General features: G+C 40.3%; 1 protein-coding gene across 1 annotated transcript in view; it reads right to left on the bottom strand.

Annotated features, from left to right (window-relative positions):
- The window catches only part of LOC309666056 (uncharacterized protein), a 196,187-nt gene that overhangs the window by 48,581 nt on the left and 128,502 nt on the right, over window positions 1–19,104 (bottom strand). The window contains exon 7 of the mRNA XM_082473180.1: window positions 375–808. Within this exon, the coding sequence (XP_082329306.1) occupies window positions 535–808 (274 nt within the window). The 3' untranslated portion in view covers window positions 375–534. The remainder of the gene's footprint in view (window positions 1–374; window positions 809–19,104) is intronic.

A 19,104-nucleotide genomic window follows, 5' to 3' on the forward strand; every position in this document is an offset into this window, starting at 1 on the left:
AGTGAACTGGGGCTGTTTTGCTAGATGTGCTCCTGGCTGCACCTCGTAAAAAGCCTTGTCTGTATCACCGTCATTAAATTAATGGCAAAGTTCTTGAACCATTTAAAAAGAGAAAAAAAGAGAACTTTTTGTTTTCTCATTGATGATAAATTTCAGTCTCTTTCTACCTCTTAACAAGCCAGCCAGCAGGCTAGATACAGGAAGAGAGACAGAAAAGATAAAAGAAGCAATCAGCTATTTAACAAACTTCATCTCCTACTTCCCAATGAAAAGGAAAAAAAAAAAAACCTTGGCATTTACCAGATACTGAGTGTTTAATAATGTTAGCAAGAAAAACATGTAGAAGAGACTGACTAAAAACAAACAAAACTTACTTTGTTTTCCAGCACAGTAAGCAGGTCCGGACGAGATGAGGGTAATTCCCTTCCTCAAGGCCCCTGCTTTCACTTTATAAGCTGTGTTGACACTTAACATCCAGGTTTCCTGTGGAACTCCAAAATGCCTGCGCTTCTCAGGATGCCCCAAGTTCACAGTTCAACTCAGAAGCTTCAGCGAGGACCAAGAATCTCCAGGACAGACCAAGGCGACCTCTGGGCGCCACGTGGCACCACTGCTGCTATTACCACACGCACGCCTGGGACACCCACTTGTTAGCTCAGGAACCAGGCCACCAGCAGATAACGGCTCAGACGAGCATTCAGAGACTTGAGCCTCTGGCAGTCTCAGGTTCAAGGTTGGAAAATGTATTAAGACGAGAACCATGCGGTCAGCAGCATTCTGCGCCATTAACTTTCTCCTACGTAGATGCCTAAGTAAGAGCGAAAGGTACAAAATTAGAAGGAGTGTTTTACTGGTGATGGTGATTGGCATTTGCCGTGTGCTGGGTCATATCTTGCTCTCTAAAACTGCATTTAAGAATCCTAGATCAGAAGTATTTTCATTTCCTCTGTGGAAACTACAGAGAATCAATTAAAAAAAACCAACAAAACAAAACAGGAAAAAAGTATAGTTCTGCTTAAAAATGTAACCCTTACTAAATCTCACCTGGTTAATTTTTTTTTAAATCCAAAAAGTAGGAAGAAAAACCCAACATATAAATTTGATGTTTGTTTTGAAAAATTACTTCATCCATGTACTGTCCAGCTCATAAAAACAAACCTTCTTCCAGCAAAACGGGACACTATGACCTTGTTTACTGCAGTGTTTTGAAACTGCTGTCTCGTAACTCCTGACATCACTGGACGTGTATTAGCACCTTTACTGCTGTTGGCTGCACATGCTGCTACCCTGACTGTCTTGAACCACCTCTGGTTGAACAAATACTCCACACAACAGTAGGGATACTGGCGTTAGCATTAAGCCCACAGAACTCACATGATACCTTTTGTGTCACATCTCTCTGATCACTTTTACAAGAAAACAAAAGCATCCAACATCTGATACTTTTTCAAGTCCCAGCATCCAGACTCAGTACAGACCATTCTTTCTTCTGACCCTCTCCCTGCCCAAGAGGGGCTTCTTTCCTCACCGATCGCCATACTGGCAAGAATTTCTGCCACAGAGCTTTGCTAACAGAAGATCCTGACCTACTTTCTCCCAATAAAAAAATTCCCACAAACTTTCCTAGAGGATAATTTATTTTAGCGTATTTTAGAGTTTCAAAGAGCACTGTTGTTGCATTTTCAATTTTGATAAAGTCAGATTTATCTTTATTCTTTTTCTTTTGTGGAACACAATTTTGGTATTGTATCTGACTGTTGCATTTTTAAAGAAATAATTTTCTCCTGTAAGTCTGACATTTCCCTTCTGTGTTCTTCAATTCCTACTCTGGACCTAGCAGAATTAAAAAAAAAAGAGGATAGTTGCAACACAATTTAATTGTGTAAGTCACAATAAAATTTGAGCGAACATCTTCCATAACCCATCTCTTTAAATAAAACTAAATTCTGGTCCTACAACGGTCGTGCAATTTTACAGAGAAGTATTTAAAAACCCAAGTTTAAACTATCTGAAATCAATTGATAACACTCTCGTTCCTTTCCTGAAACAACTTGCAAAACATCAAGTCCTCAAACTATAGTCACCAAGAAATAAAGAACACCAAATACATACTTGAGCAATTATGGCCCTTGTTTGTCAGAGAAGAATAAAAAGAAAAACGTCCAGGGTTAATAAAATTAATTAACTCTAGCTAAAGAACTACTAAAAAGACCCTCCAAATATCATGCCGTTACTATGACAACTTCAAAACTGCTTTGAGAAAATGTGAGGGATTTTTAGATTCATGATAAACCAAGTGTCATCCGGCCTGCTAGAAATTACTTTCATTTATATCAGGCCGCAGAAAGGCTAAATGACCATTTACAACTCCGAAATATCAAATCGTTACCTTTCGAGAGATGCTGCACTCTCCATTCAGATCATGAAAAGAATAAGTAAATGAACAGCTCTCTCAGTAATCGGAACCATTTTGATTTCAGTCCTGCAACTACACCACTCCTACGTTCTATCTACTTGGTACTTTATTTTTATAATGAAAGCAAACTCTGATGCAATCTGAAAGGGAAGGGACAAAAACAAAAACAAAAACAAAAACAAAAAACCGCCCTAACAGTCTCTAGTTTCCAAATACAAATAGGCAAACACACACTCCGATTTTTTAGGCATCAATAATGAAACAGAAAAAGAAAACAGCATTTTTCCCTTAAAATTCCTGCTCTTAGGTATTTAGACTGATTTACATTTTACATAATCTTGATGGCTCAATCAGGAAGTGAAATTTTTAAGTGCGTGTGTTATGGACGGGAGGAATCACGTGACCCATAGAGCAAAGAAAATTACGCAGCAGACTAGCATGCTAAGAAAAACAAACTTAACAGGAGTTTAAAAATACTGTCTTTGGGATTCACTGAGCCATGAATATATTATGGCTTTTAAGAAATAAAAATTCATTTGGAAGCCTTGAAAATAAACCCTCAGGATGTTTTAAAAAATATTACGAGATCAAAGCAATGCACTATGAAAAACAAAAGTTTAATTAATAAAGAAACTGTTTCTATGAAGATCATAACCATTCAAGGTTTATTTTAAAGATGATTTTTCATGTTATTTGAAGATCAGGCAAGACATAATTGTAATGAAACGACGAAACACAGTTGCAGCTATGTATAAATATTTGTGCTTTATTTAATATATAGTGCTGTGTGCTCCTGGAGCACAAAGAAAAAACTGTTTAGGTTTATCCAGACTTCACACAAGTTTTATAGATTTCAAGTGGTTACTGTATTTTATTACAGCAAATACATTCTCAAGAGGAAAACGTCAACACCACAGAAATTTTCATCTGAGGTATTTTACTCTGGAAGCCAAAAAGTGGGAGATAAACATTAAAACACCTTAAAAAGTGTAATGGATTGACTGATAGGTGACTTCATCATATAAAAACTACCTGACCATAGTCTCTCTGCTGGTTGTCTAAAACAGAGTATGTTAACATAAACATATTTGAAATTCAAAAGGTTTAGCCTGTGACTGTTTTGTTTCTCAATGCAATTTCTGTTATTAATTTGTTAATAAATAATAATTTATTAATACCAATAAAAACAATTAACATGGTTGAGAGCAGGTATTTGTACCTCATAACTATTACTTTTATCACCTAATGCTTCACATTTTTCAAAATGCTTTTCATATCTTTATTTCAGCTTTTTAAAAAAATTTATACCCCAGGCAAGTGGCAGGGCAAGGTCAGTGACAAACATCAGTTCTGAGTGTTTCCTGATTACCAGCTCATCTTTTTTAATTCTTAAACACAAGAGGTAGCTGGAGAAGAAATTATTAGGGAAGACAGAAGACTCTCAGAAGGGAAGCTTGAAATAGACTAGGAACGGTCAGGAATGGTAAGAAGCAGAAACGCCCCAAGGTGGAGTATTACGTGATACTGTGATATTCTTCCTAAACTTGGTACCATACTGGCTGACTGGATTAATAAGGAAAGATGAACTAGTTACCAAGAAATGTTCCCCAACAAAGTCATAGCACAACCTAGCTCTGCCACTTACCGAGACCATAACTTATTGAGACTAAATCTCAGATTTATTCTATAAATCAGGAAATTAGAGAAGTTAAGAGACTTTCCTATGTTACACAGACAGTTGACTGACAGCTGAAACTGGACCCAAGCTCTCTGACTTTCCCAGGCTAGGACTCTCTTTTCACCACATGCCGCCTTACAGCTATAACCTGAGGTTCAAGTAAGCCTCCCATGAGCTGAGCCCTGGTAGCTTATCTTAGTCGAGGAAAACTGAAATGGGGTCAAGACTTTGAGAGGCTCACTCTGGGCTACTTAGTCCCCAGCTCATGGGCCCCCATCCCTTATTACCACTGCTGTCTCTGTCCCCCACCAACCCGCGTGGAGCATTACACTTCCCGAGCTGGAAAGAGACACGGCAAGTTCTGAGCTGAGAAGTAAAGCTTCTGATCCTGTCCACAGGTATATTGCAGCCTCCTCATTTTTCTCAGTGGGAAAAGCAAGGCACTAAGATAAGAAAAAAGCACTTGTTTTGGTTCTCATCTCAATTTTACTGGGATTTTGGACAAACATGAGAACAAGATAATATTCTTGAAAAAATAAAATTAGCTCCCACTTTATAACCTTCATCAGAATTAATTTTGTGGAGATTAAGAGTTAAATGTAAAAGGGGAGAAAAAGAAACAATTAGAAGAATATATTTCTGAATTTGAGATAGGAAAAGAAGTCTTAGCTTTACAAAAGCAATGGAGAAAAAAGCAACAAAAGGCAAGGTAATCAACTCAATCTGACAACATTAAAATATTAAAATCTGTAGCTTCAAAACCAGCAGACAAAACTGCAAGATAAACAAAAAATAAAATACTTGCAAGAGGATAATATATTTTACATTATTATAAATGTAAAAGGTAAACGATATTAACAAACAATTCACCCCAAAATATAAAATGTCAATTAACACGAAAAAGTATTGCATTTCACTAGCAAACACCAAGGTTTTTTTCATCAATCAGATTCACAAAAATGCACAACAAAAAGAGCAAAGCAGGTGAAGTGAGGCGAGACAATCATTTCAGGAAATCAGCAATATCTTTTTACAAACCCTCAAACTGTTTTGGCTGATAACATGTCTATAAATATCTCCTGAAGAAACAATCACAGATACACAGGAAGATAACTATACAAGGACATACATACAATAACATAAAACGGGAAACAACCTAAACATCAAAAATTGGAGGAAAGCATGTGACTAAATAAATTAGCAAATTCATATGTTTAAATCATGGTTTTTGGAGAATACTTAACAACACTGGAAATCACAAAATATAGTATTAGGTAAAAATGCTGGATATAAAATTGTATATAAATATGATATCAGTGGAGAGAGGGACAGACAAACGGTGGGGGGCGCGGGGGTGTAGAGAAGCTAATCTCAAAGAGAGACTGGAAAAGAATACATTTAAAAAGCTTAAGAAGGGGTGGGCAGAGGACTTAGATTTTCACTACTTCTTTGCAATACTGAGATATCTGACATTTCGTATGAGAAACATTATTTTTATAATTAGAAAAATGTTATTTAACCTAATGAACATCCTGTAAATATCTCTCAGTCATATAAAATAATTAAACTATTTACAAAGACCTAACAAGAGAATGCTTACACTTTAAGTGCAAAAAAGAAGTGCAAGACAATATGATCTTAAATAGATAAAAATTCACATTAAAAAGACCAGAAGAATATGCATCAAGATGTTAACAGTGTCTGCTTTTTGATAGTGCTATTGTGTGTAACATTTTTTCTATACAAGTTTTCTATGATTGTCATATATTGTTTTCATGAGGAAAAACAGATATCAATATCACAACTATAGGACTGATACATCAAGAAGATGCTACTATGAACAGTTAAATTTCAAAATACAGAAGGTCAATAGCCACAAAAATCTGCCCTGTCACTAAGGTGTCTTTTTTAAAAAATTTAGGAACCACTGGTATGTCTTCAGAAAATAGCAGGAATTGGTGGGTGTCCAGGAGGTGGGAACGAATAATACTTCTTAGTTGCCAAACTGTTTTCTCCACATAGCAGCAGCTCTGCGAGGGCCACACTGAAGCATGAGAATCTTGACAGTAGGATGTTCGTTACTAGCAAAATGGCAAAGAAGATTGATGGGCGAGGGGTGATAAATGGCCAAAAGAGGAAGGCAAGAATTTGTGAAAACAACAGAAGCATCAAGAAAGAAGGTTCAAGAAATCATTAGATCCAAAATAATTAAAAGAAGGGTCTCAAAGAATTATTTGTATACCTATGTTCATAGCAGCATTATTCGCAATAGCCAGAAGGTGGAAGCAACCCAACTATCCAATGAATGGATAAACAAAAATGTGGTCTATACGTACAACAGAATGTTACTCAGCCTTAAAAAGGAAGAAGATTCTGATACGTGGTACAACATGGTTGAACCTTGAGAATATCATGCTAAGTGAAATAAGCCAGTCCCAAAAAGACAAATACTGTCTGAGTCTACTTATATGAGGTTCCTGGAGTAGTCTAATTCACAGAGACAGAAAGAACCGTGCTTGCCAGGGGCTAACGAGAAGGGAGAATGGTGAGTTGGTGTTTAATGGGAATGTAGTTTCAGTTTTGCAAGATGAGAGGGTTCTGGAGATGGAGGATGGGGATGGCTGTTCAATAATGTGAATGTACTTAATGCCATTACACTTAAAAGTGGTTAAGATCGTAAATTTTACATTGTATGTATTCTACCACAATTTAATAATATGTGTGTGTGTGTGTGTGTGTGTGTGTGTGTACACATAGCATTAAAGGAAAAAAGAAAGAGAGAAAAGAATAAAGAAAGAAAGAAGTCATTAGAGTTAGTAGTTCTGAAGAAGGCTTTTGACTTGGCAGGAAACACAGGTTAAAGGATGTCAAGGGTGCAGGCATCAAAATAAAATAGACCTTATTTCTGATACATCTTTAAATACAATTATAGAAGTCAGCTCAGAAACAGAGACGATCAGAAGTGAAAATCAGAAGGGACATTATGTTTAACTTGAAAAGAACATACCAGACCTCTCTGTGGTTCTTTGAGACCCTCTCATTATAGCCAGCTTGAAAAATTCCCCAGGACTAGGAAAGAACCTGCAAGCCCAAGAAACAAGATGACATTTTCCCACCAGCTAACAGGAAAAAACATAACTATGAGGGAAACCCTGAGTGTCCTAAAAACGTACTCTATCCTTACTGCGCACTGTTATCAGAGAACTGAAGAATTCTGGAACTGGACAAGGGCTCTCAGGCAGAGCTGCTCCAGAGACACCGACACCCAGAGAGCTTGCCCAGGCCCACTCAGTGATGCTGGATTTAAAGACAAACCCCTGGAGCACAGTTACGTTTTATTTGTCATGTTTTATTTTTTAACAGGCATGCTTTGTATTTTAAAGGCAGCTTATTAAAGGTAAGAAGTATAGAATATTTGGAATACTCTTTTTACAAGTCATTTGATTAATTCCATTCAAAAAATATTTATTGAGCACACAGTACGTACCGTACACTATAATACCAGGCACTGGGCTAAGCGCTGAATGGTGAACAGGACGCCATCATCCTTCCTTCACCAAGCTAGCAAGTATGATTTAAAAGAGGCATAGGATGCTATTGGCACACATAAGAGGGGGCTCCCATATGGTCTACGTAGGTTGAGGATGGAAACCTGTATGAAGTGACATTTTTAATAACAGTAGTAGTCATTATTATCATTGTTGCAAACTTGATTGACTACTATTATGGGTCAGATCGAGTTTTGGGGGGTTTTTAAAAAATTTTTTTAACATCTTTATTGGAGTATAATTGCTTTACAATGGTGTGTTAGTTTCTGCTTTATAACAAAGTGAACCAGCTATACATATACATATATCCCCATATCCCCTCCCCCTTGAGCCTCCCTCCCACCCTCCCTATTCCACCCCTCTAGGTGGTCACAAAGCACCGAGCTGATCTCCCTGTGCTATGCGGCTGCTTCCCACTAGCTATCTATTTTACGTTTGGTAGTGTATATACATCAGTGCTACTCTCTCACTTCAGATAGACTTTTAAGAGCACTCTCCATGCACAAATTAATTTAATTTTCACTATAAAGTGGAAATTAAATCTTATAAAGTGGAATTTTAAAGATGAGAAAATTGAGGCACAGAGAGGTCACCCAGTTCTTACATAGTGGAGTCAGACCAGACTGTATCCTTTTCAGAATCTGCCCTGAGGGGAACCCAAACTAAGACAAGACAGGGATGAAACTCAAGGATCAGAACATTCAGCAAAGAGCTGCGCTCTCTGAATACGGGGGTGGTAAATGGAGTAGGAGCACCACAGGTAGGAGCGGATGGGGCTGGGAGGCATGACCAGGTGAGTGGGGGAGGGTGGCGGGAATATGGAGCCCACGATCAGGAACCTTGGAGGGCAGCGGTGAGTGATGTCCAGTCGGGATTTTCATTAGGTTCTGCTGTGCGGAGGGGGAAGTAACTCTCTTCTGCGTCCCCCTGTGAATCCTAGTGTTTGATGATTTGTTTACGAGGACACATACTCTATACGGCCCTGATCAAGTTGGGTACAGGATATCACAGAATCGGGTGAGAGTCAAGCAGAGAAGTGACACGATGAGGCTGCTTTTCAGAAGCATCACTCTGAATGCAGTCGGGAGAATGGATTGGGGAAGAACATCAATAAGCAGGGAGAGGGATGCTAAAATGCAATAATTTAGGTCAAAGGTGATGGTAACCAAGAAGGACACACTGGAGACAGAGTAGATGGATTTGAGAATGGTTGAGATGTGGAATTTTGACCAGATTTTGTTTCTTTGTGGATTTGGAAGATGAGGAAAGAAAAGGCGCAGTAAATCACAGGTTTCAAGCTTGGGTAACTGGGATCAGTTTGGAATCTGTTGGCTATGAGGCACTAGCAAGATATCAAGTGGGAATGTCCAGTTGGCATCTGAATACAAAGCATGGCGCTCAGAGGTGGATAGAAAGAACCTGCAAAGGGCAAGGAGGAGAAAAAGGCAGAGGGGCAGGGCAAGCCAGAGAGGAGAGGACATCAAACAGGTCACGGTAGATACAATGCTAAATATATCTGGCGAATGTGGCAACAGAAGGATAGGAAGACGACTATCAGCTTTGGCCAGAGCAATATCAACTTGGTCACAGGTGCAGAAGCCAGACTGGAGTAGCCCGAGGAGGGGGCAAGGGTGAGGAAGTGAAGGAAGCAAATGCACACAATTCTTCCAAGAAATTTGGCCCTGGCAGGAGAAGTGAATGGAGAAGTAAGCGAAAGGGAAGGAAATATGAAAGCCAGTGGTTTTGTTTTCAATTGGTAAGCCTTGAGTAGGTCCACACGCTCATGGGAGAGAGTCAGTGGTGGATGGCAGGTAAAGGTCAGAGAGAGAAAGTCTCTGAGGAGGTGAGAGGGGATAAGGTCCGGAGCGTGGACACGGAGAAGGGCTCCTCTTCCACTGGAGCAGGAGGCAAGGAAAGCAAGGCGGGTGCAGAGGAAGTGTCGACTGGGGCCAGAACCTGAGTGAGCTCACCTTTTGGTGTCTGTTTTCTCTGTGCACAGGAGGCTGGGACAGCTACGGAGACCGAGGAGTGAGAACGAGCACCAGGGAGAGGGCTGCCGAGAGGTGAGAGGGGCCTGGCACGGCAGGGAGCAGCCACGCTCAGCAGAAAGTGACCTCCCGGACGTCAAATCGTGACAGCCACATGCCACCGCTCTGCGCCTCTGCGGCATTTACCAAACAACACTGGGAACATAAACACAAACCCGACGACACCGAGTGGACCTCGTGAGAAGTCCATCTTTCAATACAGTAGGGTCAGGTAAGTCAGCTGTAATAACATCAGTCTTCCTTAGGCCTTAACCACGTACGGTACAACGAAGACAGATGCTTCCAAGGCGTATGACGGCCTTCCTGTGACAAGGTGTGGAAAGCTCACACTTCAGTCTATAGTCAAACCTGGTTTGTAGGTATAACCAAAATGTCATATTTCAACACCATTAACAACACATTAGCAACCTTCGTGTTTGGTCTGAGCTGGATTTTGCTTTCGGGCATCTCCAACCCTGCTAAATGGGCACACGGATTACACTGAGGGACGGACACACCCCTCCTTCCAGAGTCGTGCGGGGAAGCACGGGTGGGAAAACAGGCCTGTCACAGTCGCTTCTCCCAGACTCGGCTCTAGTTCCTGCTCTGGCCAGGAAACTGCTAGAGAAAGCAAAAACAGGGGCCAGGAACTGAGCACAGCGGTACAAGTCCAAACACAGGCTAGGGGAGGTGGTATTTCAAGTGAGCAACTGTTGTGTTTTACTTGAGCTCAAAGCAAAGTAGGAGGACAGGAAGATGCGAACTCAAAGAATATCTTTCCCTGTAAAGTCTCTTTGTAGCGACAAAAGGAATTCTAGTAATTAGTATGAAGCACCTCTTGTATTTCCAGGGCATACACCTCCCAAGAAGCTCAAAAGAAAAACCTTTAATTCAGCATCCTTTTGGGGGGGGAGAATGGAAATTAACAGTAAAACCTGACCAGTTCAATCGACTGGGGAGCATGCTACAAATAGTGAGATATCCGGACCATAGGAGAGTAATGTACTTTTGCTTTTTAGTTTCTTCTTTTTAAAAAGATTTCCTTTTCTTGTGCACCTTTATTATAAAAGTAATATCATATTACTACCGGCCAACAGTCCCCATGGTGCTCACTCTGACTCAGGCACAGCTCTGAGCCTCCTGCCTTCCTTGAACTTGAGGAAGGCGCTCTGATTCTGCCGGTTTTAGGGAGAAGCGCAGAGGGGCTGACTCCTTCGCCTACGGGGACCCGCAGAGCTGGTGTTCCAACCCAGGCCGTCCAGCGTCAGAGTCCTGCGCTCAGCCACTTTCCTGCGCTGCCATACCATGAAAACACGAATTCTAGTACTCGAAAATTCAGGGTGTCACAAAGAGATGAGCAGCATTTATTCTACCCCTCTAATGGAATAATGCGGTGTGTTTCCTACTCTATTCATCCTTCGGTTTTCAAATCAAGGACTCTCTGAAAAGAAGATGGTTTTTAACCATATTCAAGTAAAAATGCTAGATAAAACTGTTTACAAAAACCTTTCCAAGCAGAGATTCTACTCGTAGACAAGACTTATTTAAAGTCAGCAGATCTATTTTAGTGTACAATATGCACAAACCAGCAAAACAACTTTTTCGTCACAAGTTTCTTTACGTTACGAAAAATTTTCTTAAGAGTAGTATTTTTTTGTCTGACCCACACTTAATTATAATGAGTTCCAAAATCAGTCATTTTGAATCCATGCATATCCAAGTTTTCAAATAAGAAAACTGAAGTTCAAATATTTTGTTCTCTTTGAAGCTGCCTGCAGGCTCAGGTTGGATCGCACAGATTTGATGGTATACTTCTGTGCAGATAAGAACCTGACCTTCAGTGTGGGAATGCTGGAACTTCTAGAGGCCTCAGCTGGGTTAGCTTTATAAAACAAACAAAAAATGGCCCCCAAAATGGCCCCTGCAAAGTTTCTGTTAGTGACCTTTGATGCAAATGTTCCATGATATGTAAGTTCAAGACTGTCAGTCACTTGAGGCTTATTAAGGTTGACCAGTGTGAACTGTTATTTCCTAGACTTAAGTGCATGCCACATGTGGTCTGCACAAACATTCTTTAGGGTTCCTTTGAAATAGACTCACACATACATGGATAACCAATTTTCAATACAGGTGCCAAAGCAATTCAATGAGGAAAGGGAAGTCTTGTCAACAAATCATGCTGGAACAACTGAAGAAACATATGCAAAAGAATGAGCCTTAACCTCTACCTTACCCAGTACACAAAAATTAAGCTGAGACGGATCATAGACCAGAGTATAAAAGCTAAAACTATAAGGCTTCTAAAAGAAAACACAGAAGGATATCTTTACAATCTTGAAGAGGCAGATTACCTACGAAACATAAAGTATTGATAATATATGAGGAAATCTGATTAATTAAGTTACTTCAAAATTAAAACCTTCTGCTCATCAAAAGACATTTTTAAGAAAATGATACAGACTGGGAGAATATATTTGCGTTACAAGTTTCTGACAAAAGAATTTTACTCAGAGTATACATAGGAAAAAAAACTCCTTCCTATCAATAATAATAGGGACTTCCCTGGCGGTCCAGTGGTTAAGACTCTGAGCTCCCACTGCAGGGGGCACGAGTTCGATTCCCTGGTTGGGGAACTAAGATCCCGCATGCCATGCAGCCAATCATCATCATCATCATCATCATCATCCAATTTTTAGAACTTTATTTATTTATTTATTGGCTGCATTGGGTCTTCGTTGCTGCGCGTGGGCTACTCTTCATTGCAGTGCACGGGCTTCTCATTGCGGTGGCTTCTCTTGCTGTGGAGCAAGGGCTCTAGGGGCGCGGGCTTCAGTAGTTGTGGCACGCGGGCTCTAGAGCACAGGCTTAGTAGTTGTGGCGCACGGGCTTAGCTGCTCCATGGCACGTGGGATCTTCCAGGACCAGGGCTCGAACCCGTGTCCCCTGCATTGGCAGGCGGATTCTTAACCACTGCGTCACCAGGGAAGTCCTCATCATCCAATTTTAAAATGGCCACAAGAAAAATAAAAATGGGTAAAAGATTGAAAGAAGGTATACAAGTGGCCAATAAGAACATGTTAGTCATCAAGGAAATGCACATGAAAAATCACAAAGAGATACCACTTGCCATCCAGTAGAATGGCTAAAATTAGAAAAACTGACAATCAACAATTGTTAAGAAGGAATTGGAGCATCTGGAACTCTCATCCACTGCTGTTGGAGTATAAAATGGTATAATTATTTGGAAAATTGTTTGGAAGTTTCTCATAAAGGTAAACACAGATCTACCGTCTGGTCCATCAACTAAGCCTAAATCCAAAAAGGAATGAGACTGAGAGAGAGAGGACTTGTTCATAGTAGCTTAATGTTCATAACAGCCAAAAAGGTGAAAACAATCCAAATGTCCATCACCAGGAGAATGGATCAAAGAATTGGGTCCATTTATACAACAGAACACTACCCAGCAATAAAGGAAGAATGAACTAGGGTACAAACAACAACATGAAACTGCTGTGTGAAGGAAGCTAGACACGAAAAAGTACATGCTCTGTGATCCCATTTAGATGAAGTTCAAGAACAGGAAAAAACAGTGATATAAATCAGAAAGTGTTTGCCAGTGGGGGTGGAGGCTGATTGGATGGGGCATGAGAAAACCTAGGTGAAGAAATGTTCTACGTGTTAACCAGCATTGGGTTACATGAGTGTACTTAACGTCACCAGCATTGCACCATGGCCGTCTCATTTCTTTGGGACCATCCATACAAGGTATTTCCTCCAGAGGAAAAGATAAAACTTGCCTATTTTTCTCTCATCCAACAGTAGCAGTCAACTAATATGACAGGTCCCAGAACCAGTGTGACGGTGCTCTAAATTCTCAGTCATAGTGTCCTTTTAGGCCCATCATTTTTCAGTAGACTACTGACAAGCCGCACTCAACACATTCCAAGTGGATATGGACAGAAGGGCACGTGGAACAAGCTGATGATATTTGTTCTGACCAATACCAGAAATAAATTACAAGCATGTTCTGGGAGCTTGCATCCTCGGAGCTCAGGACATTTCAGCACTCTCCACATCTGCTTCTAGGGCATGGCCTCAGAGGGCCTGCTCTTTGATCTAGAACAGTCCAGAGGCTCTAAACTGGTAAACAACTTACAGAATACAGAGGTCAGATACCAGAGGATCTTTACTCTCCTCATTTACATCTAAGCCATTACACAAAGGATAATTAATATGCAACAGTACTACTTTGCAAATTCTCAAGATAGATTTGGGGCTTCTAGTATTGTACTAGAGATCAGGATAGACTGAGAAGATTCTGTGTTAGGTTCAATCACATGGGAGCAACCGGCCCTAACTGTGGGGACCTCTGGGGAAGATCTCCAGGGATTCGTCACAGGGAAACAGCTGCTTTTTCCGAGTAAAATGAGGGAACGGTAAGACTGGAAACATCAGTTCAGAGTTTCTTCTGAGATACAAATGGATACCCCTTGTGTGAGGGAAGTTAAAGGACTAATTAGTTAACATCTGATTTTTCCCATCTTCATGGTATCTACTATGCATTTTCAGGAACTATGGGACAAATACGAGAAAGGGATGATCAATAAGAATTTGGAGCTTTTTTCCACAAAGGAAATGGGAAGGGAGAATATGAGATGCTTCTTACAAGAACAGGGAGAAGTATGAAGGTCTATCCGCTAAGGAATAAAAGTTATAGAAATGAAGGAACAGGAGATTCTTTCAGAAATTCCTATGTCTAAGGGCAGACAAGAAATTAAAAAGTAAGCATATGCACATTTATACTTGTATTAACGATCAGGAACAACTACCACTACTTGTATAGATTTTTTTTTTTTAATGACTAAGTTGCATGTTTCACAAGATGCATCTTTTCTTCTAGCAACAAAGCTAGAAGAGTGTCTTGGGGTGTTCTATGATGAATGACTATAGCCTCCACAGCTGGAAAGCATGTCTTTGTATAATAATGTCAGCTCACTGTTTCTTCCCAGCCAAGTTATTTTTTTTTAAATTTTTATTGGAGTACAGTTGATTTGCAATGCTGCGTTAGTTTCTGCTGTACAGCAAAGTGAATCAGTTACACATATAATATATCCACTCTTTTTTAGATTCTTTTCCCATATAGGTCATTACAGAGTATTGAGTAGAGTTCCCTGTGCTATACAGTAAGTCCTTATTAGTTATCTATTTTATATGTAGTAGTGTATGTATGTCAATTCCAATCTCCCAATTTATCCCTCCCAGCCAAGTTATTTTGAGGGTTAGTTTTTCCAAACCCCAATACCCACTGCAGTTATCACGCCCTCATTTAAACGTTTTCCTGGCTAAATGCATTTCTGACTTAATTCTTCAGATGTGCTTCTGACAAATCAACAAATGAAAGGACTTCTCATCTGTTATGGACTGAATGTTTGTTTTCCCCCCAAATTCACATGTTGAAATCTTAATAAGATGCCTTTAGGAGGTGGGGCTCTGGTGAGGTGATTAAGTCACGAAGGTGGAGCCTTCATGAATGGGATCAGTGCTCTTATAAAAGAGACCCCAGAGAGCTCTCCTGCCCCTTCTACCGTGTGAGGTCACAACGAGAAGACAGCTTTCTATAAACCAGCCTCCCGAACTGTGAGGAATAAATTTCCATTGTTTATAAGTCACCCAGTCTATGGTACTTTGTTACAGAAGCCTGAACTAAGATACCGTTTCAAAATGGTGGTCAGGGCACATGAAAGATCCCATTACAGTTATAAAAAAAAGTATACATACCCACCACAATTAAAAGACTATCATGGGCCTGAGAGATTTCCACAAACATCTGGAAACCATAAAATGATGAAGTCCTGACGGACGAAGCTGAGCAGAGGCATTTCACAGCCCCGGAGGTTCTCTGAGACGGCTGCTGCTGAGGAAGGCCACAACCCAGTGAAACCCCAAAGCGGCTCCAGACTCAGAAAAAGCAAGGACCGTATGGGCCAGAGATGACAAAAAGGGTAGAAAGGAGAAGATTAACTGAAAAGTCTAAGTCTCAACAACTGTTACTTCCGTGCCTAATTGCTATCTTTATGAGAAACAACAAACCTTACAGCCCCCCACCCAGGCAAAAACTAAAAATTAAAAAAGGGAAATGATTCTCTAAAGAAATTATACACAATGTCTAGTGAGAACTAAACAGCTAGTGTGGTTCTGAAAACCCCAAAGTCAAGCCCTCTTCACTCGGATACTTAGCGACTCTCCAGACAAGGGCTGGCTCTGTGCCACCAGAGGCACGCAAGATGCACCCAACATTAACATTAACGAGCCCTGGTAGCCTTAAGGCCACCTCATCTCTATATGAGTGAAGAGTTAAGCATAAACATACAGTTAAAGAAAGCCTGCCATGTGGAAGTGGAAAACCAAGATACACAACAGAAAGACCCTGGAAGAAACAGAAAATTCAAAAGAGTGAAGATACTTCGTCAAGAACCGTCAAAACAACTTTTATTAGTGTCCCTACAAAATATTTGAGGAGCGATAATTACATCCACATAAGAGTAACAACAACCAAAAAATGCACAAGAAATAGCAATCCAAGAAAAAGGTCTACAGAATTAAAAATGTGGCCCCAAACAACAAATATCAGTGAGCACTGCATGCATGTGCCTGGGTACCCTGACCTCACAGCTGTGACTCTGATGACATAATCCTGTGTCACAGACAATACCTTACCTAAGATGCACTATATTTACAGCACACAGTCAGAAGTCTAAAATGGCACATGCAGAACATGTTCCTGGGAAGAAGACAGTGACACAAAGCCCCCTTGTTCAAAAAAATCTGAGTCTGTTTTTAACTCCTCTGCTCATTTGCAAGATGACCTGTAAGCTTCTCTCCATACCTGTCTGTCCTTTCCTACAGGAAGGGAGAAACCAAAGGTGGTGTTTTTAGAGTGACATAATAAAGACTCCTGGAAAGTACTAATAAGAACTAGCTTAACGTGAAGACCTCAAGATACTAAAACATATTAATGTAGTACACGTGAAATCTTCCCTGGAGATCTTTTTTTTTTTTTTTAATCTTTTCATGTAAATAAATCTGCTCCCACAGTATCGTTCTTTTTATTTTTTAATTTTTATTTATTTATATTTATTTTTGGCTCTGTTGGGTCTTCGTTTCTGTGCGAGGGCTTTCTCTAGTTGCGGCAAGCGGGGGCCACTCTTCATCGCGGTGCGTGGGCCTCTCACTGTCGCGGCCTCTCTTGTTGCGGAGCAGAAGCCCCAGACGCGCAGGCTCAGTAGCTGTGGCTCGCGGGCTCTAGAGTGCAGGCTCAGTGGTTGTGGCTCACGGACCCAGCTGCTCCGCGGCATGTGGGATCTTCCCAGACCAGGGCTCGAACCCGTGTCCCCTGCATTGGCAGGCAGATTCTCAACCGCTGCGCCACCAGGGAAGCCCTTCCCTGGAGATCTTCACATAGAAGATAAAACATCCCTCCCATCTGGGTGATTTGCATACTGTCCTTCCTGGAACTACAGAGAGGAACTGAATCACTGGTTCAAAACCCCACTAATCCCAAAGCTTTCTTTTTATAACCAAAAAATTCTGTAATGCCCTATTTATATTTGCTATTCTGAAATAAAATTCATTGGTAAACATTACCTGGTATACACATATTTTTAAAACATCAATATAATACCTTAAATTTAACGTAAAGGAGAACCTAAAAGCAAAACAATTTATAATAAAAACACAACAGGGGCTTCCCTGGTGGCGCAGTGGTTGGGAGTCGGCCTGCCAATGCAAGGGACATGGGTTCGAGCCCTGGTCTGGGAAGATCCCACATGCCGCAGAGCGACTGGGCCCGTGAGCCACAATTGCTGAGCCTGCGCGTCTGGAGCCTGTGCTCCGCAACGGGAGAGGCCGCGGTGGTGAGAGGCCCACGCACCACGATGAGGAGTGGTCCCCGCTTGCCGCAACTGGAGAAAGCCCTCGCACAGAGACGAAGACCCAACACAGCCATAAATAAATAAATAAATTAATTAAAATTCTAGGATAAATCCTATCAAAAAAAAAAAAACAAGACATATTTCAATATGTACATGACTTTCAGGTCCCATTAACTATGTAATGAAATAGATGCTTATCACTTACTTATAAAGAATACTTGGATTAATAGAAGTCAAATCAGAAGCTTTCCATATTAAAAGTACAGGAAAACAAAAGAGGAGAGGTACAGGTGAATGAAAATGAGTATATCCTGTGTATATTTAAAGTATGCCAAGGTTATCTTGTGTTTTTATGTAAAATGAATTTAGGTCTAAGCTCGGATAATTATAAACTAATTTTCACTGCATGAATATCCAACAGGATAGCTGAAAGTCATGTGGGATACAGGGCAGTTCTTTCTGTCTTTTCCACTGCAGGACATTTAAAATCTCTGATTCAAGGCCCTTCACTGCAGAACCAAACACCGTACCAAATTTCTACTATGTCCTCTAGGGGGCAGCACTGTTCCCATGAGAACCCCTGGCTGATGACCTATGGGAGTTTCCTTCCAGCCTTCATATTCTACCACAGAGAATCGAATCCTAAAGAACAAAATCAGTAACATACCTAAGAAAAATATTAATTTAATAAGGAAAAATGACTATGAAGAAATTAGTTTAGGTTTATGCCATTAACTATAGCCATATTCAACATTATTTCCTCTTTTTGAATTCCAGATAACTAGTTACTCCATATAGAATATGGAATGAAAAGCTGTTATCTCTGTGACATTTATTTAGATAGCACAAAGTGATTCTGGCTTTAGAATTTTTAACTTTCAAATCTAGTTAATTAATGATGAACAGGGAGTTTTCCATAGAACTCTACAACTCTCATTTCCTCAAAACAAGAATTAATGCATTCTTTCATATGTGGTCATTACAGGAAGGGGGGAGGGAGCCATTTACTGTAAATGCCTTTCTGATGCAATTCTACCACCTCTCTCAAAGAGAGAATTCATCTAAGAAGGCTTAGTCACTTCTTCAAGAAAAATGCCAGTGCACTGAATATCCACAGTTGGAACCCCCTGCCTGAGGAGAGAACTGGAGCTGGTCCCACCAGGAGTAAACATGGGGGAGTGGCAGGGGGAGAGGTCTCACGGCTCCTTCCTCAGAACAGATTAAGCAGTATGCCTCAAAATTTGGCCTTTAACATAGGGAAAAGTCTGACACATTTGTAACATCATTGTTTCATAAATCATATGCAAACACCGATTTTCCCCGCCCAACTTTTAAAGCATACTTCCCAGAAAAACATGAGACTTAAGTTATGAACTAGTAACCTATGTGTAATTAGCATCTTAGCAACTAGAGTTATTTTATTTTAATTTAAATATTAATTTAATATTATTTAAAAATTTCATGCACAGAAAGAGAAATGGAATCCTATGCTTAAAAGATTTGA

The sequence above is a fragment of the Balaenoptera physalus genome, assembly GCF_965194825.1.
Source record: "Balaenoptera physalus genome assembly, chromosome: 8".
Lineage (NCBI taxonomy): Eukaryota > Metazoa > Chordata > Mammalia > Artiodactyla > Balaenopteridae > Balaenoptera > Balaenoptera physalus.